This window comes from Patiria miniata, unplaced genomic scaffold (genome assembly GCF_015706575.1).
Source record: "Patiria miniata isolate m_02_andy unplaced genomic scaffold, ASM1570657v1 HiC_scaffold_9, whole genome shotgun sequence".
Lineage (NCBI taxonomy): Eukaryota > Metazoa > Echinodermata > Asteroidea > Valvatida > Asterinidae > Patiria > Patiria miniata.
This window is the reverse complement of record NW_024037076.1, coordinates 4494832-4507932: the sequence shown is the minus strand read 5'-3', so window position 1 is coordinate 4507932 and position 13101 is coordinate 4494832. Positions and strand designations below refer to the sequence as shown.

General features: G+C 39.3%; 1 protein-coding gene across 1 annotated transcript in view; it reads right to left on the bottom strand.

The window, feature by feature from the left end:
* The window catches only part of LOC119720323 (mucin-4-like), a 54174-nt gene that overhangs the window by 8971 nt on the left and 32102 nt on the right, over positions 1-13101 (bottom strand). Inside the window, exons 30-42 of the mRNA XM_038189966.1 lie at positions 12707-12847; positions 11725-11856; positions 10146-10265; positions 9061-9306; positions 8087-8209; positions 7251-7370; positions 6498-6626; positions 5342-5482; positions 4206-4451; positions 3165-3293; positions 2449-2577; positions 1489-1608; positions 190-308 (exon numbers count right to left, since the gene is read on the bottom strand). Coding sequence (XP_038045894.1) covers positions 190-308; positions 1489-1608; positions 2449-2577; positions 3165-3293; positions 4206-4451; positions 5342-5482; positions 6498-6626; positions 7251-7370; positions 8087-8209; positions 9061-9306; positions 10146-10265; positions 11725-11856; positions 12707-12847 — 1895 coding nt within the window. The remainder of the gene's footprint in view (positions 1-189; positions 309-1488; positions 1609-2448; positions 2578-3164; positions 3294-4205; positions 4452-5341; positions 5483-6497; positions 6627-7250; positions 7371-8086; positions 8210-9060; positions 9307-10145; positions 10266-11724; positions 11857-12706; positions 12848-13101) is intronic.

Genomic DNA, 13101 nt, shown 5'->3' with positions numbered 1-13101 from the left:
AGCGGAATCAGGCATGCCGAGAAATGTACATGCTAAGGTTGAAAGTAATTTGAAGATACCGGTAAGAGATACAAGGCGAGATTTAAAGGTTTGATTATGAAGGGTAATAAGGTCACTTTCTTTTTGACTCACTCCGTATAGTCTACATGTAAGTGTCGGGGACTATGCAGACATTTAAAGAGAACTTACCGCATTCTTCAAATCTTGGAGATATTGGACATAATTTGCCAGCAAATTAAACAAATTTCCAGCGACAACGGCACCACTTATATCAACAAAACTGGCCGAAGCATTGTAGGAAAATCCAGCTACAATAAAGAAAAGAAATATGTTTTTGATCACCGATCATCACAGTAACATTGGCTTCAGTGAAATTAAAATGAACAGCAAATTTCAGCAACAGATCTTTTGCGAAATAAAATGAACTCTGTTTGCAATTAAATCTCTTGCCACCTCTCATAGTGCTGGATATAAAAAAGAGAATTGGCAAACTTAGTAAGTTTTTTTGTATTTTTATTTTTATTTTATGTCTTTCTGGTAATGAAACCAAGGATTCCTCAAAAGTACCCTAGCCACTGTAGCCCAAAAGCCTGACGAAACCTATAGAGAGGAGACAATGAGAAGAAATTACAGTTTTAGAGGTGGGAGGCAAAGCCCAGAAGAATACTCTGGGGAAAACCCACAAATCAGGTAGGGTGTGAAAACCCAATCCACATATTGGCCCAGGCGGGATTCGAACCCTGGCCACAGCGTTGGAAGGCGAGGAAAGTACCACTACGCCAACCTGACTCCCCTCATCAATGGGCCAGACTTAGCTAATTCATTGGTTAATGGGTTAATCCTTCACAATAGCACTGCCTGGCTCACAAGTGATAGGCAGGTAGTCAGTCCGTCAGTGAGATACCGGTACCCGGTAGGTGCAAAGAGAACACTAGCTGGCCCTCTAGGACAAGCACAAAAAGCTATCCTTAGGAACTTTAGGATTGAGGAATTTCATGTGACGTCACAGGTCAGTGGACACAATTGATCTGCATTACATAATGGAGATGATATTGGACGTCTGTGGTTGCAGACTATAGTAAATAACCTGCCACAGACCCCAGTGATGAATACGCCCACTTCTGAATTTCAGGAAAAATACTCAGGACCCTCCTACATGTAGGTGTTTGAGACACACATCATATTAAAGCTTGTTTCATCATCTTTTATTTTCTGTTCATTTATTGGGGGGTCAACTCATTACTTTTTGGAAAAAATTCCATCCAAAGATGATCAATGCAATTAATCGTTAGGCAGTGTACATGTACTGTACATCAATCGATCGAGCGCCGCGGTAGACTCCAAAAAGGCAGATCTTTCACCATTCACGTGATCAGGTCACGTGGATGCAAAACCTCAAATTGGCACGTCTACGAAAGCAATGATACATTATGTACCGGTACATGCCAAGCAACAGAATTATAAAGATTGTTTCATCATAATATTTACCAGCGCATGTGGAGCCATCTTGATAGAATCCCTGTGCACACTGACAATCATAGGTGCCAGGCAGATTGGCACAAACAACGTCCGCTCCAGAGCAGGGGTTTGTCAAACACTCATTGATATCTGCGGAAAAGAAAACAAACAACCAAGTTTCTTTTTACTGATGAAGGTTACGCAAAATTTCATCAAAATAAAGTAAAGTAAGTTTTTTTATTCACGATATGGCACCTTGGTTTTTCCATGGTTGACTTAATAATCACAGAAAAAAACTGAATGTATCTCTTTCTTGCTTTCAGTTTGTAAACATGTTTACATGTTAAAGATTTTAGCATGATGTGATAGCAAGAACCTGTTTAGAATTGTGTTGACTCACAGAACACATTTTTATGGAGATATTCTGAGGCAAATAGGCTACATGTACCTTTGTCCAATGCCTAAAATTGAAACTTGGTCCCATGGTCAATTTGACCTCTCTTTGAGAATTACTCATAACTCTATCAAAAGTTATCAGATTTTGACGTTTGATGTCTCATTTTAAAGTGGAAAGGCGTATCTTTGAAATCATACCTATATTATCTACATGTATATCTTGGTTACACATTCTACGTCTGGCATTCCATTATGTTTGTTTGCATTTTTTTTGATACACACTGTATTATCATCCAGACCATTGTTAAAGGGGCACTTGGTACTGAAATCCCCGAAAATTACATGTTTCAATTGTTTACTTATCCTATTTCAAACATGTGGTTGAAAGGAAACCAACCTAATGTTTAACTGTTCCCGAGAAAAGACTAAAAAAAACCCGGTTGTTTTTCCTCTCGTTCTCAGTGTACGATATACCGGTACATGTACATGTTGTGTCTCTCGGGAACAGCGGTGACTAATCACCAATGTTCCATGACCCAGTGTCCTTTAAGTCAGCGATGATGACTTTATTTAATCATTTATCCAACGACTCACCTACACACATTCCCCCCATGCTCATTTCGTAGCCATCACTGCATATGCAGGAGAAACTTCCATTGCTATTCACACATTGGGACACCACTTCGGCACAGTCGTCCATGTTGAGTTCGCACTCATTCACATCTAAAAATGAGCAAAACACAATTAAGTGGTTAGCGATTAGTTTTTTGTTTTTCTTTTATATTGTGTAAACTGTATCATATATATCGTATCCACGTCCAGTTGTACATACATGTATATATTGTTAGTATGTCTGTTTCACTTGGAGTGTGATGGCCTAGCGGTTAAGAACACCGGACTCACGTTCTGGTGTTTCAGAGGCAACAGTGACGTGGGTTCGAGCCCGCCGGCGGACACTTGTGCTCTTAAGCAAGGCACTTAACCATTATTGCTTCGTCCTTCGGATGGGACGTTAAGCCGTAGGTCCCGTGTGTTGTATAAATGCAGGTAAAAGAACCCAGTAAACACTTACCGCTAAGAGAAGGGGTTTGCCCCGGTGTTTCTGGCCTCCTGTATAAACTCCCACGTGGAGTATTTAGGAGAAGAACCAACCAAGAACCAAGAACCAAGTTTCACCAAAATATAATTTGGTATAAGGCTGTATGGCCAATGTGTCTTTATTGCCTTTAAATGCAATTCATAAAGTGATTTTTTTTTATGAAGGGTAATGAAACACAAGTCTGAGTATAACCCGTAGCACCAAAGCTTACCAATGCACTCTACTCCAGTGGAATCGTCTGGTGCAATGAAGCCGCTGTTGCATGTACAATAGAAACTGCCTTCGGTGTCAGTACACTGCGAATCTGGGCTGCATAAGCTGAGGGCGCACTCATCAACGTCTGAAACACAAATCATCAAATTTACTTTAATGTTGTTTACAAAGCGTGTGATTGTGATTAACTTTTTTTGTAATTTCCCAAGAACAAAACAAGATGGTGTAGTCACATTTCTTACCAAAGTTTCTCATCTCTACCTCTCCATGCCACAAACCAAAATAATTTTCTAAGGGTAACCATTATTTTCATCAGCCTCTTAGCTACATAGCATTTGCCAAAGGAAGTTTCCTCTGGGGATATGACCATTTCAACCCATACATGGTATGATATATAACACCCACTCTCTTATATCTTGCACTTAAAGAACCTAACTTACAATTTTGTTTTTGTTCCTCCAGTAATTGTGAGTGGGAAAATACCTGATTAGTATTAAAGTAATAAGTCTGTGCATGAGCGAATGGCCCATCAGGCCGGCATTAAAACCTTCGGCAAGAAACAAGAGATATTTTCGATTTCCGCTGGATGGGAGGCCACTCCATTACAAACACTCCCAAGCTAAAGCCGGTGTTGTGAGAAATATTGACTCTTCGAAATACGGACTCATTGATTTCATTGCGCGTGCCTAGGGGAAACTATTGAGGACAGCGACAAGTCACGTGTAAGGGGTCCATGTATAGGGTAAAAAGGAACAGATTAGGAGTCCAAATTTCATATAACACCGGTATCCATTATACTCCTGGATGAAGGTGAAGTGCCTTGCCGAAGGACACAACATAATGGCCAGTAGCTGGATTCAAACCGCTGACTCCAGATCATGTTCGAGTCACAAACCCTAGGCCACACTCACACAAACCTGTCTACAACAAATAACTGTTCCTTGTTCGAAAAATTTGCAGTACGATTGTAAGTTTAAAATTTGGATGTTTTTCGTTGCCAGCAAAATGTATTTCTGAAGTACTTGATAATGATACCCACCTTGACAGTAAGTCCCGTTGCCTTCAAAGCCGTCCAAACATGCACATGCATGGCTGCCGTTGAGGTTGCTACACGTTGCCATTGGGTCGCATATATCGGGTGTGGTCTCACACTCATCAATGTCAATGCACTCACTGTAAGGATCGCCGTAGTAGCCAGCAGGACACACACACAGGAAACTCCCTTCGTTGTTCTCACATCTGCTGCTGAGCCCGCAAGGGGACGGCCCACTACACTCGTCAATATCTGTATTACAGCAGAACAACATTGGGAATCATGTTGGTACAACGTACGGTGGTTCGTTCCTCGCCTTCCACCTCTATAGCCTGGGTTCGATTCCTGCCCTGGTCCACATGTGGATTGGCTTTTCAGTTTCTACCTGATTCTGTGGGTTTTCCCCACAATATCCTTCTGGGGTTTTTCCTCCCACGTCTAAAACTGTCATTTCTTTTTCTGCAGGGGCGTGAAATCTCAGCTTTAAAGCTGATTTCAGCTTTTTTTGTGTTGGGTTTCAGGTTTTTTTCCCCTCACTTGCTGTGTACCAAAGAATAGGAGATTTCCAAAGTTCAGCTTTTTTTTTACACCTTTTTCAGCTGTTTTCGGCTATTTTTTGTCAGTGGTTACTCACACCCCTGCATCTGCTCTCTACAGGTTTCTGCAGGCTTGCGAGCTACAGTGCCTAAGGCGCTTTGATGTATCCTTGGTTTCATTACCAGAAATCAATCAAAGTAATAATTTGATCACTTAAAGGATATACCACATGAATAATTACATGTACATTTTAGCAGTTTTGAAGAAGAAAAATGTGTGTTAATGTCTTTGTATTCATGTCCAAATCAATTATCATATAAGTGGTAAAAACATACACTGAGTTCCTAAGAATGAGCCAACGTAACATTCTGAAGATGTTACTTTAAATTCCTGCATAAAAGCAGGTAGGTATTATAAGCGAGGGGTATGCTTTTAACAGACATAAATTGAGGTTACCTGCATTCATTAAGGGAAGACATTTATTACAATTTCTTTCGCTTATTCTGAAATATTTTCCTTCAGGGTCTTGCCGTCTGCACTATCTTTATTTGAGATTGCGAAATTTAGCCAAATAAGCTGCTGCAAAAACTGGAGAATAAAAATACCTTCACAAAATCCGGTATCGTTAGCAGCGAATCCGAGGATACAAGAACAGTTGTACGAGCCGGGGATGTTTATGCATACAGCATTATCCGTACATGTAGCAGCCATCGCATCGCTTTGCGGTAGCGAACACTCGTCGATGTCTGGTCAAAATCATAATAAAAAATATCGTCACTTTCTAATTTATAGAAAAGAAATATGTTTCGGTTTGCGATAACACCATGTGGTATAACTACTGGTTTTAGTTCTGATAAGAACAGTCCTGCTTTAAGTTCTAAAAGAACTTAAAGCAGGACTGTTCTTATCAGAACTAAAACTACTGTACTTAGCGAAAGTCGACAAAAAGCAGGACAAGTTCTTTTCAGAACTAAACATCTTCTAAGCAGTACAGTCGAATCTCGTAAGTACAAACTCTGTTCATAAATTCTGGTTATAACAAACATAAAGCCTTAGTCCTGACTGTGCATTTATGTGCACAATGAATGGGACTGAAGTTCCTCTTAATACAAAATTCTGATATAACAAACAATTTGGCTGGGTCCGAATGAGTTTGTATTAACGAGACTCGACTGTACATGTAGTTATTACCACATGGTGTTACCGCATACCGAAACGATATCAATACTCCACCATGCAAAGCCTAAAATCTTATAGAAAAGAAATGTGATGCAACTTGGAAAAGCACTCGAATGTTCCAAAAAAAATTAAAATTAACGTGATGCAAAAAAAAGTTTTTCTTTTTCACAATATTAGTTGTTGCTTAAATTATCTTCATTTAAATCGTTATCAGTAACAGTGACATTGTGTGGCCAAATGTACAGTTTTGTACTTAATAAAGGCTTTTTTCCATCCAATGGACATGCTCAGCTTAGAAAAACATGATTGCCCAATAAAGTGCCCGTTTTTAATTCACAAGGGGATAACTAACATTGCAAGTCATAAAGTAGAAGGAATGTACCGGTATTGCAGGAATTTGCATGTTTGACTATGCAAGTCTATTCCCGTCTGTTTCTACTTTTAATCAGTGTGAAAATTACATTTCTCTTCTGTTTTGAGTTAGGATGTGTTGATCCCAACAAAACTGCTACACCAACGGATTCCCAGAGTTAGTCACAATATACATCTTGATCATTTTGAATAGGATGTCTATTTGCTTACCTGAACATGTTCGCATGTCATTATCGAGCATGTACCCATCCCTGCATGTGCACTGGTAGCCACCAATGGTGTTTTCACAAAGATCATCCGCCTCACAGTTGTGCTGTTGTTGGCTGCACTCATCAATGTCTATAACATATGAACATACATAATATGGCAAGCCATAATTAGTACATTTTGACCAGTGTTGTAGTCGATTGCATAATTTTTCCATAAAACGAGTACATGGCATTTTCGCTTTTAACGGCTGCATATTTACGTCGGCTCGTGTACTTACTTTGAATTTATTTACTTATTGAATAATTTCTTTATACTGGGCAGCCAATTCAGTCCTTTTATCAGAACTGATCTCCCAAGGGTCCCAGTAGGAGTAATACATGTAATACAATAAAACAGGATTTGAACATTAAAATTGATAAAATCAATACATGCATGTAGCCTGTTTTTTTCACATTACACAGTGTGCAACGTTATTTCAAAACGGAGAGCATAAAAATTGTTTTAAATTGAACGTTAAAAGTTGTTACAGTGTTATTCATGACATTTATCGAGGTCTTCTTCGCACAATCATTATGTCCCTTAATCGTATGATGCACGTGAAAACATCTACATGTACATTTGTAGGTAAAGTTCGCCAAGGATATATGACCCCAACATTTATCACGTTGAGGAGCCATTGAAACTCTTTATTATCCAAATGTATACTTAATTGTACGCTCATGTAATGTTCCAAATTTAAGAACCCGTTCTCACCTTCGCATATCAGGTCCGACTCATTTGATGCAAATCCACGATAGCAAATGCAGCTAGCAACACCGCCAACATCATAGCAGTCTCCATTGATACACGTAGCATTGACACACCCACTGTCCGCTATACATTACAAATAGAAACGGTACCATGCAACAATGAAAAAAAAACAGTCTTATTCATCACACATTATTACTTAAAGTATTAATGACATAAAGCATCTTGAAAAGACAGTATAACACATCTGAAACATAGCCTATACTGTACATACGCCAACATTAGAAAATTTGTTATTGGTTTTGCATTTACATTATTATAAGCATTTTCATGGCCCTTTTTTTTCCCAAAGAACTACCACAAAAAATAATACAAATTAAAAGTGCACGTTAGTTTAAAACACGTTGCCAACCACACAACTGTTCAGGAGTTCAAATCATGTGATCAATCTGAGTAACTTTAAAAAAGTGTTACCTTTTGAATACTTTTTAACTTGTGCTCAATAATTATAGTGGGGAATGTGTATTAGTAGTTCCCGTTTGTGACTCATGATCAGAGGGTCAAGGGTTCGAATTCAGCTGCTGGTCATATGTTGTGTCCTTGGGCAAGCCACTTCATCCCCAACTGCCTCTCTCCACCCAGAAGTATGAAAGGTTACCAGCATTAACTGGGGAGTAACCTGCGATTGACTAGCATCACGTCCAGGGGGGAATACTCGGTTGTTTCATGCTACTGAAACCAGAGATAAACGCCGGCCTGATGGGCTTGTGACAGACTTTACTTTACTATTATAACGGAAGATGAGAATTTCAGCCATATCCAAATAAAGCAGTTGTACTGACCTGTACAGTTTTTGAGGTCAGCATCGAGTGAAAATCCTGGGCTGCAGTAACAGTCAAATGATCCCTCGGTGTTATTGCAGCTTTGGACACAGTCATCAAGCTGAAGATCACATTCATCAATGTCTGACAGTAAAAGGAAAAGAGACAAATCAGTGTGACGCTGAATGTGTTCGTAAGAACACAAGGAATTAGTTTTTTTTTGAGGGTACATGTACAGGGTGAGTAAAAAAACCCCAAAACCCAAATGTCGAGACCGTTTTTTTAGTGAAGTTCTGCATAGGGATGTTTGTAAATTGTTTTTCGTTTTGGTGAAAGAACACATACCTTTTTGTGATCCGTGGACAGAAATTTAAAACGATGCCTGTATTCAAAATTTTGAAACTTGAAAAGTACACAAGCGATTCATATGAGACTTGTACTAAACGAAAGCTTATTAACGGGGCTTTTATATCCTAGATTATATAACTGACATACAGATCCTAGTCATTTGATTGGTGGAACTCACATCACATGACATTCGTTATTGCTCCCATTCACGCGGCGGCTCAAAAAGTACTATCCGCCCATGGGGAATGGGAAATACTATTCAACAGTTAGGATCATGACGCAGTATTTGTGTGCAAATGCATGCTGGTGTGCGCGTTCAGCGTTGCGCGTAGCGCATATTGTTCCAAAGAGCCAGCGCTACAGCGTTGGGTTCAAACATTTTCGTGAAGGGGTGGTTTGGACTAGAGAAATAGATTTTCCTCCAGTTTCGTATTGAAAAAGAGTCCAAATGTATCAAATGACAAGGATCTATATGTCAGTTATATAAAACAAATATTGAGTGGCTTTAAATTGTGAAATGGGAGGAATATTATGGCTCGGTAAAATCTGGACTTCGCCTCGTGAAATGGAAAAATCCAGATTTTACCTTGCGATAATATTCCTCCCATTCCACGCTGAGCCACTCAATATTTGTATACTATACCCACCTGAACAGGTTTGTCCATCGCCGATATAACCTGCCGAGCACTCGCAGGTGAAACTACCCGTCGTGTCCGTGCACTCAGCTTGCGGGTGGCAGACGTTGACCACACGGTCGCACTCATTCTCATTGGCACACGTGACTCCATCGCCAAGCCAGCCTTCATTGCACGTACAATTAAAGCCACCAATGGTATTGGAACATGTGGCCTGTTCATGGCAGTTATCCAATGATCTGGTGCACTCATTGATATCTGGTAAAAACAAACGAGGAGCAGGTAAAATGTAAAAGAGTTTTATTTAAACTTTGTAAATTCCTCAGACAGTTTACCCATTCCTATTGGTCGAGAGCCCGTCATGTGGGTGGTTTTAAACGGTTGATAAAACACTGACTGGCTGGTTTTAAACACTTCTTCAGTGTCCATTAAATTTGGACTCCTTTTAAAATCTGGTCCCTTTTACCCTTTTTTGGTTGAACGTTCAATCTTCACTTCGGTATGTGCAATACTACCAAAGAGTCCGTATTTTATAGAGTCCTAAATTCGCACTACTCGGCACAGCCGCGTTCTCGCCACATTGTCTCGGGCCACTCTCCACGCCCAGATCGCAAGCCACTTTTAAACGTTCTAGTTTAAAACAGCCCAAGCACATATTCCCTTGCTAATACTTCTAGCAACTACCACGCCATGATCAGGTTTTAGGATGACTTCGTGACGACCAATTAGAACTAGTTTGTTTCTCTGCACAACATAATACATACATGAAACAAGACTTCTAACCAGACGATAAACCTTGTTCTTCCTTACGGTACATTTGTATCCAGGCATCATTTTTGTATGCCTACATGAGTTTAGTCATACAGATGTTATACCATACAAATGGAAAACAATGTTTGAGCATTATAGAAACATCACCAACAGTCAAATTCTATGAGGAAAAAAGTTGGAACGATATGCCCTTGGAATAATATAATGAACGTTGTAAACAGCATGTCAAGCAGTTCCTGTGCAAAATTGTTATGGTCTCAAGAAATGAGCAAAGCCTCTAGACTATAAGTTGGTACAATTGAAATAAAAAATGACAGTCTAAGCACCTGCACATGTCTCCCCGTTGCCCTCGAATCCATCCTGGCATGAGCAGGCATACGAACCGGCGGTATTTCTGCAATCAGCATTATTGCCGCATTCATTCTGTAGATTGCACTCATTTATGTCTATGGAGAGAAGATTGAAAGACAGATTATATTAGACTATTGAAAGACTATATTAGTTAGGGAATAATTGACTGATCTATCCAAATTTTACCAAATTTTATTTCATACAGTGAACCCAGTAGGACTAGGAGTAATGTTGAAGCTTTGTTTGTGTTGACGCCAGTGAAAATGTCCCATCAATCATGTATCATAATGCGTATACATTCTGATGATTACTTTATTTAACCTTCAAGATTTTTTTCTGCTAAGTTATTTTTTTGAAAATGTGGTATAACTTTATGTTCAGTTAATAATCAGATCAAACTACATTGTATAAATGCGCAGATCATAATGATTACTTTAGACCAGATTGTAACAGGATTGTATGAAGCCCGGGAAGGGACAGGGTGGATTTTTTGGGGGGATTTCCTAATTCGTTCGCACGAATTGCTAATTCGTTCGCACGAATTAGTAATTCGTTCGCACGAATTAGTAATTCGTTCGCACGAATTGCTATTTCGTTTGCACGAATTCCTAATTCGTTCGCACGAATTCCTAATTGGTGGGAACGAATTACTAATTCGTGGGAACAAATTAGTAATTCGTGCGAACGAATTGGTAATTCGTGCGAACGAATTACTGGAGTTTGCTAATTCGTTCGCATGAATTAGTAATTCGTTCCAACGAATTAGTAATTTGTGCAAACGAATTAGTAATTTGTGCAAACGAATTAGTAATTCGTGCGAACGAATTAGTAATTCGTGCGAATGAATTAGTAATTCGTGCGAACGAATTACTGGAGTTATTCGTGCGAACGAATTGGTAATTCGTGCGAACGAATTACTGGAGTTTGCTAATTCATTCGCACGAATTAGTAATTCGTGCGAACGAATTACTGGAGTTATTCGTGCGAACGAATTGGTAATTCGTGCGAACGAATTACTGGAGTTTGCTAATTCATTCGCACGAATTAGTAATTCGTTCCCACGAATTAGTAATTTGTGCGAACGAATTAGTAATTCGTGCGAACGAATTTGTAATTCGTGCGAACGAATTAGTAATTCGTGCGAACGAATTAGCAAACTCCAAAAAAAAATTCCACCCTGTCCCTTCCCAGGCTTCATAGGATTGGGTGCAAATTGTTTATTTTATCTGTTTATCATTTTTACCAGCACACAGTTATACAACACATGGCTTTTTAGTGTTATTTTATTTTATTTTTATTTTATTTCTTTCTGGTAATGAAACTAAGGATCCCTCAAAAGTGCCCTAGGCACTGTAGCCCGAAAGCCTGGAGAAACCTGTAGAGAGAAGACAATGAGAAGAAATTACAGTGTTAGAAGTGGGAGGAAAAGCCCAGAGGAATATTCTGAGGAAAACCCACGGAATCAGGTAGGGACTGAAAACCCAATGTTAACTCTTTGCCCTCCTTTTTTTGGCTTGACATTAAAACCCAATGTATAGCATAACCATGTCTTACCTGAGCAAGATCTTCCATTGCCATTGTCATCGTTATACCCTGTGTTACATGTACAGTTGTATCCACCTGGCACATTTAAACACTCTGCAAACTCAGAACACTCGTCTGTTTCCAAAGTACATTCATCAATATCTGTAAACAGATAAAAAAATGAGAAGAAGAATAATCGATAATCTTTTTTTGATCAGTAGTGGACCACAACGTTGAAAATGTGCAACATAAAGGGTGAAAAAGCGTACTAGTTTTTTTCGTGCATCAGTAATTAATGTTGTTATAAATGAGCTGCGCATGCGTGACACGAACTACAGGTTACAAGTGCAGGGTTGAATACAAGGTTTTCCCAACCTCGATGCTTACTTCATTTCCAACCTAAATTCCAATAACTAAGCCCTGGATAAGAAACTTTCATCCTATATCCTGATTCGATACCGCAATTGGCTAGTAAGCCTAATGCATTTTTATCGTGTACTTGGTGTTGTTATTCACAGCGTGCAGTACGTGTTTTCGCAATCATTCGTCCACGCCTTCTCGAAAATACTCATTTCCTTTCCAATTTGTTCATGTTAATATGAAATGTGATACTGCATGTTGTCTCGATAAAGATCATAATGTTTTGGTTAATTAAATAAATTCTGTTTCCGTATCCGTAACTCACGCCATGGTCACGCTGCGATGAATTAATTGACTCTGTTTTTACCCCAGACACCGCATACAAAAACCAAACGCTAATGTAACCCACATGCAGGCACCAGACTATTCCTCATTTGCATACGTGTTCAAAAATCTTGCACATGCAAGTGATCCAATACCAGGGTGAGAGAGCAGGTAGTGATGGGCAAGTACTGCTCGAACCCCTGGGGACGAGGTTGGGGTTTCCCAAGATGTCAGCCACAGCATGACATGTCTCTTGCAGGGTATTGCAGCGAGTCTGTTCCGTATATAGTGTTTCATTGTAAAAGAACCCCACAATAAAGCAACCTACCAATACACCTTCTGCCATCGACGTGCAGCAGGTACCCGTCCGTGCAGCTACAGGTGAATCCATTTAAGATGTTGACGCAACCTTGATCACATCCCATTCCACCCTCACTGGAAGGAGTGTAAATTTCACACTCATTGACATCTATAAATAGGAAGTGCAGCAAAAATAAGAATAGACTATGATAATCGTTAAACTGGTATTGATAGAGTTTAAAGTTCCCAGTATTATTTTCAAACTGTGAAATTTTTAATGGCCTTTTTAAGCTTTAGGAAAAGTTAAGAATTGGAGAGATTTTTAAAAATTATTTCACATGTGTGGCATTGAGTTTGCAGAACATATATTGTAATATACTGTCTCATAGTTTGTTTCGTGTCTTACATGTACATAATATTTCA